At 38.3% G+C, this 9839-nt stretch overlaps 1 protein-coding gene across 1 annotated transcript in view; it reads left to right on the forward strand.

The window, feature by feature from the left end:
- Positions 1-8350, forward strand: part of Uggt2 (UDP-glucose glycoprotein glucosyltransferase 2) — a gene marked incomplete at both ends in the record, with an annotated part of 229519 nt that extends 221169 nt beyond the window's left edge. The window contains 2 exons of the mRNA XM_023715197.1: positions 4369-4558; positions 8192-8350. Coding sequence (XP_023570965.1) covers positions 4369-4558; positions 8192-8350 — 349 coding nt within the window. The remainder of the gene's footprint in view (positions 1-4368; positions 4559-8191) is intronic.
- Positions 8351-9839: the final 1489 nt, after the last annotated feature.

The following is a 9839-nucleotide window of genomic DNA, read 5'->3' on the forward strand; positions in this document are numbered from 1 at the left end:
GATGTGTTTTTCATTGGGTTGAGGTTACTTGGTATTCTGTATGCTTCGGTTACCTGAATAGCAGATTGTTTCCTCATATTTGGGAAGTTTTCTACTATTATTTTAATGTCATTTGTGTTGACTCCTTCTTTCTCATTGATGCCTATGAGTCTCACATTGTTCATCTTTGCATCATCTTGCAGGTGATGGATTATTCTTTCGTGCGTCCTCATTGTTTTTAACAGATCCTTTCTTACCTTTTCACTAGCTGCATCTTCAAGATCTGAAACTTTGTCTTTACTCTCAAACAGTTTTGCAAGCTTGTGATTGAGGTTTTAATTACCTCTATATCTCCTTGACTCTGCTTCATGCGATCTATTTCTTTCCTGCATTGCTCATTCAAGGAATCTGTCATTTTTCTAATCTCCTCTATTTTTTTTATCAATGTCTTCTTTATAAGCAGTTATATATGCTTTTACTGCAATTTTTTTCAGATTGGGTTTCCTCCCTATGTTTCTGTATTGCTCCTTTACTTCAGAATCTATGAGTTCTGAGAATTCTTTTTTTATTTCAGAAAAGAATTGCTCTCTGAGTTCTTTAATAACTTTCTGCTGTTGCTTATTTACTATCGACACTATTAATTCATACTTTTGAGCCGAGCTAGTGTCCTCTGCACTTGTTCTGGGTGGGCATTGGGTTTCCTCCATATGTTTCTGCATTTGATTCTTTAGTGCAGATGTTATTAATTGAGGGATTTCTTTTTTTATTTCCAATCGGAGTACCTCTTTACCTTTCTGCAGCTGTTTCTTTATTTCAGAAGCCGTTGATTCATTGCTTTCAGCTGTGTGTTTTCCAATTTGTTCTGTGTTAGTGTCCTCTGCACTTATTATGGGTGGGCTTGAGTTCTGAGGTTGCATTTTGTTCCTTCTCTTCGTTTTGTGTAGCACTGTCTTCAGCTGTGCCTGGCTGTGGTCTGGCTGCTGTGCTCAGCTCCTTTCTGCTGCTGCCGTTGGGGTTGAGCCAGTTTTGCCCCTCTGGCAAGATTTTCTGTTCCTGGACTAGCTTGGTGGTTCTTTCCTCTACACTCTCTGCAGGAATTGCAGCTGCAGGGTCTCACCCCAGGCCTGTATGCCTTGCCTGAGCTGAGCCTGGAGGGGACAAGGTGGAGTAGCAGGGAGAGGCAGCTCTCCCATACACTCATCAGGCCTGGGCAGGACTGTGTCTGGGGGTTCCCGCTACACAGCATAAATTCCTACTCGGCAGGCACAGTGGGGATGGTGCTGTGAAGTTGTGGGGGTGTCCCAAACGTGTTGGAAGAGGGTCTCACCCACACTGTGCCTGGGCTGGGACCAGTAGTAGATCCCACCAGCACAGGGTAGCCGGAAGCTCTTCCACACACTCACCGGGCTTGGGCTAGGAGTGGGTCTGGGGGTTCCCACAACGCAACAGAAATTCCTACTGGGCGTGCGGAGTGTGAGAAGTGCTGCGGAGTGGTGGGGGGCATCCCAAGGGGGTGGAAGTGGGTCTCACCCACGCTGCACCTGGGTAGGACCAGTAGTAGATCCCACGGGCGCAGGGTAGCCGGAAGGTCTCCCACACACTCACCAGGCCTGGGCTAGGATTGGGTCTGATATGGCTTTACTTTTTATACCTCATTTTTAAACTTTTCTCCTGGACGGTTAAGACCACAATAAAGCAGGACCTATATAACAAGAAATGCAGCTTTTGTATCTGACGAAGTGGGTCAAATCCCCTCTGGATTTAACCTGAAACCCTGTACCACAGTTTGTAGATCCTTTATCAGTGTCTGCCATGTGGATGAGTGAAGGCCATTGCTTGCCCAATTTGCTCTCTGAAAGCCTGAGTGAATGGTTTCTCTCTATGTGACTCTCCTTCGGCACACTCTACATCATCAATCCCTTTCCTCTGTGGCCCCGTAATCTCCTTGATCAGAAAATTTGGAACACAACTGAGTTGTAAGATATTAAAGTACAGGTTCACCTATGTCCTGACTCCTCACTGATCTTGAGAGGCTAGGGCCAAAATTTTGACTGTCCTTGCAGCCCTTCTTTTCTCTAATTTTTGGTCTGCAAATTTAGGTTGTTAACCTTACATTAGAGAAGCTTAATGATATTATTACCCTATAGCATAGGCAGTTGAGCTTAACCTCACTGTCTGAATATTAAACATCTTAGGCATAACATGGAACAGGTATTTTCCATCAAGTATTGATATGTTAAACTTTAAATCACTATAGAATGTGAAAAAAAGAAAATATTTTTGAAAATAGGAATAAACAAGTAAATATTTTTACAAAAAAATTTAGAAGTGTAACGATATGCAGCATTTTAGTAGGACAGTCCTATGATATTTTTTTCTTGTCTCTTGTTTTCATTTATTACCCTTTTTTTTTTTGAACAAACATTTACTTGAAAGACAGTGTGGCAGTAATTGGTTAGTCTCACCCTGAGTTACTATATATGCTGATACTTGTTAACTAAGCAAGTGCACTGAAGACAGCCAGTCACTCTTGAAACTACAGCACTCATTCTAGCAGCCCTCCGGGGACTGGCCGGGCCGCATAGTAGATCCTTACTCTTTTTCTTCCCTCGGGAAGGCAAAGTTGCTGCCTTGATGGTAGTCTTCCCGCAGTGGAAGTCAGGTGTCCTTTGGGGTGTGTGTGTGTGTGTGTGTGTGTGTGTGTGTGTGTCGTGCTGGGAATTAAGCCTTTGGCCTTTGCACTGAGCTTTGCCCCCACCCATTTTATTTTATTTTTCTGTATTTTAGGAAAGGGTCTACAGGGTATTCAGGATCTCACTAATAGATCGGATTCATAGTGATCTGCCTGTTTACAGCCTCCCAAGAACTGGGATTACAGGTGCACACCACCATTCCCAGTCTCAATTGCCCTCTTAGCACGCTCCAGGGATGGGCCCAGCACAGCAGGCCCAGAGACTGAACTCCCGGCCCCTACACCTGCTTGCAAGGGCTTTAATCCACTGAGCTATTTGGCCGGCCCTTCACCCTTTTTATTTTGAAATAGAATCTTCTTGCTAAGTCATCAAATTGCCTAGGCAAGGCTCAAACTCATAGTCCTGGCTCAGCCTCACAGAGTGCTGAAATTAGAGGCTTGCAGTACCATCCCCACTTTACAACTAATTTTTATAGTGTGTGGTACTGAAAAATGTGACTAAAGTATAGTAAAACCACAGATATGCGTAAAGGTTCTTTAAAGCAGCTGCATCTCAGTCTTGTTTGGTTTTAATTCAGCTTCAATAATTGGTACCAGAATTTTAGCTAGACTATTATTTTCTGGGTCCTGTTTTTTTCTTTATATTATTCATAGTGGTAAGAATTAGTGCAGTCATCAAAAAAAGTTGATCTGATGAATTTTAAGAATGTTTTTCTAGATCTGTGAAGTACACTGATGCTATTTTGATTGGGATTGCACTGAATCTGTTTAACAATTTGAGGGATATGGCCTTTTTCACAAAGAAATGTGCTATACAGAAAGACGAACTCAAGGCCTTTACAGGTACATGGATCTAACTAGAGAACATACTCTTAAGTGAAATCAATCAGACCCACATGTATAAACATCATACTGTCTCCCTAGCATAAGAAACAGAAAGAGTAAATAAAATCTGAAAGGTACAATAGACAGTATGAAAGGGAAAGAAACTGCCCAAAAGGAAGAAACAATTGGGATGGGGAAAAGGACAAAAAAAAGAAAAGAATACCCACACACACACACACACAATAGCTAAGATAATTGCAGTACTAATTTCTATTTTATTGAAAGGAACAGTTAATGTTTAATTGTTTGATCAATTTTGCATGCATGTATCTAGTAATCTAAACAACTACTTAAAAGATAACAATATGCAATATAACAATCATTGTTAATTTCCTATCATTGTGTTCTGTATCATTTTTATTCTCTTTAAAATAAAATACAGGGCCAGGGAGATGGCTCAGTAGAATAAGCACTTCCCTGGCAAGCACAAGGGCCTGAGTTCAATCCCTAGTTCCACCACAAAAAATAAATAAACAAAATTAAATTAAATTAAAAAGTAGACCATGCCAAATGTGAAGAAGTATATAAACACAGACCATAAACTATTAGAATTTGGTAAGTTAGGTATATCTTAAAAGTATTCTGATCATGTTCATATGAAATAATAATGTATAACATGCTGTTTTATAAGAGATTAATACTGTAAACAATTGTCTTTAATTTGTAAATGTTCATATTCTGCAGTACACATTCCTTTTTGACTTACAACTTTATGGTCGTGTTTATTAAGCTATGTCAGTTTTAAAGTACTTTAGAAAAAAGAAATAATCATTTTCAATTTTGGTCATAGTAATTTTATGTTTTATTAACAGCTTTTACCGTTTTGTCCTGGAGCCAGAAGTGATGTCAGGGGCTAATGATAGTCCCTCTCTTGGACCAGTAGCAAAGTTCCTGGATATCCCTGAATCACCCCTTCTAACCCTCAACATGATTACTCCAGAAGGCTGGTTGGTTGAAACAGTGCACAGCAACTGTGACCTTGATAATATACACTTAAAAGATGTAAGTTCCTGTATAAAGTCATCTGTCAAGAGAGAACTAGGGTAATTCTTTAACACCTTTTTAACTGTAGCAAGTGAATGATCATCCTGTGGATGCTCACCAGAATTTACTTCTTTCTGAGTTTTGGTCTTAATCCAGTCATTTCTTTGACTTTTTAGTTTCCCAAACCTTTAGATTCAGCTTTTCTAGGTTCCTAGGTGCCTTAAGCCTAGTGGCCTTATGCCATTGGCTCAGAGACACTTCCAAGATAAACAATTCAGAAAATTTGGAGATAGAGATATGGCAGGTTAAAATTACACCACTACGTACCTCCTTTACCCTTCAAGCTTGGTTTTAATTTGGAGAGGAAGTTAGATTCAAAATTCCTTTTGTGACTTTTTCTCACAACTGGAGAAAGCATTTCTGACTAGATTAAGATGGAAAGCAGCAAAGGGGATTCAATATTGTACTATACTGTGGACTGGATATATCCGCTTGACATTACCTCCAAGTGACACTTGTCTAATAAAGATTGAGACTTCTCTTTCTCATATATTCTTATTCAATCCACAATGAAAAAATATTTTTAAATGCACTGAATCTTTTTAAAGCATTGAATTCAGAATGAAAAAATGAACTTAAAAACTGTGCGCACACACACATGGACACATGCATACATATCCACACATTTTAGGAGAACCTTCCCAAGATTGACCTGAAGAAACTAAAGAAAAAATACTTTCTTCTCCTGTTTTCCTTCTTCAGACCTATTTGCAGCTTCTGTGTTTGAGATCTCGTTTAGAATGGAACCATTGTCTTGACCACTGCATAAACATTAACATGTAATAATTTGGTTAAGATTGTTCATAAGATTTGTTTTGTATCTGTCAAAGATATGTCAAGACATACTCGTGTCTTAACCTTTTTTGTAAAGATTTTTCTTCTAGGCAAATTTCTTTTGATCCACTCATAAGATTATGTTGGACCTTAAATCGTTTCCTGTAACACACCAAATCCTCCAACCTGACATGGCCAAAAAAAAGGAAAACAGCTAAAACTTGGTCATAGTCATGATCTAAAAATCAGTCCTTCACATCTAGGGCAAGAATAAGAAGACAGCATAATAATAAAATTTAAGAGGAAAAGTTAAGAAAGTGCAAGAAGTGAAAAAAAAAATCCCTGCTTTTTCCATAATCAGATCTCTTACCAGGGTTTATTGGATACCTAAGAACGTTCAGAAATATGTTTATAATTTTAAAGATTCTAACCAAAAGTATGAAAAGTTTGTCAATGAAGAATCAGTACAACTGAGAAAAGAAAATGGAACCTGATGGTAAAATTTCAACAGGTATTAATGAAAGTTAACTACTTTTTGGTAGAGAGTGGCAAATGTAGTCATGTTTTCAGAAGTTGTTCAGTGAAAGGTAGTTTAAATTCTAAAGTTAGAAGGCTGAAATAGAAAAGAAATTCCCTGTGTCTTCGTAGGTTCTGTGAACGAAGTGACAGAAATTAGAATGTATCTGTGAAAGTTTGCTATCTATTAGGCTTTTTTTTCAGTATGTGTTATTATACTTAAATGTTATCTATAGTTTTCCTAGGAAAATATGAAATAATAAAGTAACTTATCAGAGTAGAAAGAAGAATATTTAAGTAAAGAAATATAACCTGGCAAAAAATGAAACTTATTTTGAAAGATTTGTCACTGTATGCTAACTTGTGTAGATATTCCTTGCTACATATCATTTCCAAATATATATAAATGCCTGGGGAAAGATTTGATGTAGAAAAATTCTCCCATAGGAAGACTTTGTTCATATGATTATAACCACAAAGACTTCATTGTACAGTAATCATGAATGTCACAATAAAATATGACAGAATTAGTTACAGGAAAGCTAAAAGTTTGACAGTTAAATTTACTCAGCAGAAAGCAAGCTATAGGGGCCGGGGAGATGGCTCAGTGGAATAAGCACTTTCATGGCAAGCTCAAGGGTCTGAGTTCAATCCCCCGTTCCACAAAATTAAAAAAAAAAAAAAAAGCAAACTATGACTGTTGCTGATTTTGTGGTTTGACTGAATCAACAGAATTTATGCAAATATAAAAGAACAAGAGAAATTCTCATGATAAATTATTGCAAATTGAAGAAAATCCTAGTCTCAAACTAGTTAATGATACGTATACTCTGCCATGATATCTAATTCTTATTTAAAAATCATTAACTCACACTTTTAGGGTACAATTTCTTATCTATAAATAAAAGAGTTAAACCAGATGATCTCTACAAGCCTTGTCTTTTAACATCCTTACTTTCCCATTCTCTTCCATGGAAATCTTTCTATTTAAGTAAACTGATAACAAGGGCTCTGTTTATAGCTTAAGTACCTGAAATTCTAAAATAATGATAGTTCATAAATAATTAAAAATAGAAAGTTTTTAAATATTATCTTGAAGTTACTTGCAATTCTTAGAGCAGAAAAATTATAAGAATAAGGAGACTTTAGAGAGAAGTGCCATACCTAAGTGCTGTAATTACTTCTGTGATAATCATAACTAGAGAAGACTCTGTAGTATGGAATATTTCCAAAGACTCTATCATTACGATACCGAAAGTGGTATCGTTGCCCCCCATGGCAACAGCAAATGTTTTTATGATGATTAAGATCCTGGGGGGAAAAATAACTACAAAAAATTAAACTCATAATGGGTTTACTATTTCATACAGTTTTTCTTCAAATTCTTTAGCAGCTGATCTGCCTTTATTACATATAAAGTATAAAGAAGAAAACAAGGGACAATGACAGAAAGTAGTATTGAAAACTTCATATGTAAGTTAAACTTATATAGAGATAACATCAGTCTTTAACCTACTTAACAAAATTCCCAAACTATGTGAAAATCACTTACTATTCAATTTATTTTCATATTTTGCTATGTTGTTTATAATAAGTAGAAAAAAGGCTTTAGCCCTCAAGTATTTATACAGTTGTATTTTTCATACAAGAAAACTTAGCAGCACCCAAAGTCCTGGCTACTCAAAAAGAGATGGTGGGAGAATTGCAAGTTCAAAAACAGTCTGAGCAACATAGTGATCCCTGTCTCAAAAAAAGAAAAGCTGTTTATGGAGACAAGGATGTGGTCGGAGGAAACCATCTTTAATGAAAAAGCAAACTATGCTTTCTTAGAAAAACTTGAAGAAAAATGTGTTGATATTTAGTCTGCAGGTACTTTCTAATTTCTTTCCAGTAATTTTAACATTTATCTTTCCTTAATTATGGGAAAGCCAATAGATAATAACTAAGCTTTCTTGCGCAGTGTGTAGTGGATACCACAGAGCAGAGCAAATTGAAGCAGTTTTTTGGAGGAATATCTCATCTAAATCTCTCTTGAAAAAATTCTCACACTGTGGAACACACATCCTTTCTCACATCTTCTCTGCATAGGGTTACTGGAACATGTATGCTTGCGTTGGAAGAAACATGATGCTATGAAAAAGAAAAGGGCAGCATACGTTTTGATTCATCTCATGAGTTTACTCTCATGTAAAAGACTTAAAGTTATCCACCAAAATACATCAGCCAACATGAAAATAATCACATTTACTACTTAATTTAAGAGGATTATTAATACCAAAATCAATGACATATTTCCCACAGGTTGAGAGAACTGTCACAGCAGAATACGAACTAGAATTTTTACTACTTGAAGGACATTGCCTTGATTCAGTGACAAAGCGGCCTCCTCGGGGTTTGCAGTTTACACTAGGAACAAAAAATAAACCTCTTGTGGTTGATACAATAGTGATGGCCAATCTTGTAAGTATTCTAAGTATTTAACTGATGTTGTTTAATGTTTTTGTGAAATTCTCTTTAAGTCTTCCTAATAGTGAGATGAAATGATCTTTGTTATTCTATTGCTCAACAGCTCCCAGATAATAAAAATGAATTCTTAAATAATTAACTAATACAAAATTGGAATAGTCATACTTTCATATATACTTTTATATGGTAAAATCTCTTTCCTTAATTCATTTGTAAAATTTTGTCTTTCTCTAATGAGTAAACAATTGATTGGATAATTCATAAAGTCTTCTATGAGCACTTAGATGTTCTTAGTCATGTAATGCAATGATCTCCTCTCTCTCTCTTTCTCTCTCACTTTAAAAGGGATATTTTCAATTAAAAGCAAACCCAGGCGCTTGGATACTGAAACTACGCCAAGGAAAATCTGAACATGTTTATCAAATAATTGGGTGAGATATACAAACTACTTGTAAATCTTTACATGTGAATAAGTTCTGTGTGATGTACCCAAGATCAGAACAGCACTTACATGTGAACAATGCTAGCTCAGATCCAGAGCCTGCGGGACCAGTCCCAGCCAAGGCGCAGCGTGGGCAGACCATCTCCCACCCCCTTGGGACACCCCCCATCACTCCACAGCACCTCACCCACCCTGCCGGCCAAGTAGGAATTTCTGCCACGTTCCAGGAACCCCCAACCCAGTCCTAGCCCAGGTCTGGTAAATGTGTGGGAGAGCTTCCTGCTACCCTGCGGCAGCGGGACCAGTCCGAACCCAGGTGCAGCGTGGGCCAGCCCCTCTCCAACCCCCTTTGGACGCCTCCCACCCTCCGCAGCACCTCCCCCAACCCACTGCCGAGTAGGAATTTCTGCCGCATGCTGGGAACCCCCAGACCCAGTCCTAGCCCAGACCCAGTGAGTGTGAGGGAGAGCTTCCTCTCCCCCCTACTCCACCTTGTCTCCTCCAGGCTCAGCTCAGGCCTGGCATACATGGCTGGGGTGTCACCCTGCAGCTGCAATCCCTGTAGAGAGTGTAGAGGATAGATCCAAACAGCTAGTCCAGGAGAAGAACATCTTGCCACAGGGGCACAACAGGTTCACCCTCAAGGGCAGCAGCAGGAAGGAGCTGAGTACAGCAGCCAGACCCAAGCCAAGTACAGCTGGATAAGTCCAAACTGTGTAGAGCTGCACCTGAACTACAGTATATGCGAAGGTTATAACTACAGCAAAGATCTACAACAAAGGTCAGAAGACAGTGCTACACAAAATGACAAGAAGGAACAAAATGCAACCTCAGACCCATAACAAGTGCAGAGGACACTAACACAGAATAAATTGGAAATCACACAGCTGGAAGCAATGAATCAAAGGCTTCTGAAATAAAGAAACAGCTGCAGAAAGGTATAGAGGACCTCAGATTGGAAATAAAAAAAGAAATCCCTGAATTAATAACATCTGCAGTAAAGAAACAAATGCAGAAACATATGGAGGAAACCCAGTGCAC

The sequence above is a fragment of the Octodon degus genome, unplaced genomic scaffold, assembly GCF_000260255.1.
Source record: "Octodon degus isolate 3935 unplaced genomic scaffold, OctDeg1.0 scaffold00039, whole genome shotgun sequence".
In the NCBI taxonomy this organism is placed as follows: Eukaryota; Metazoa; Chordata; class Mammalia; order Rodentia; family Octodontidae; genus Octodon; species Octodon degus.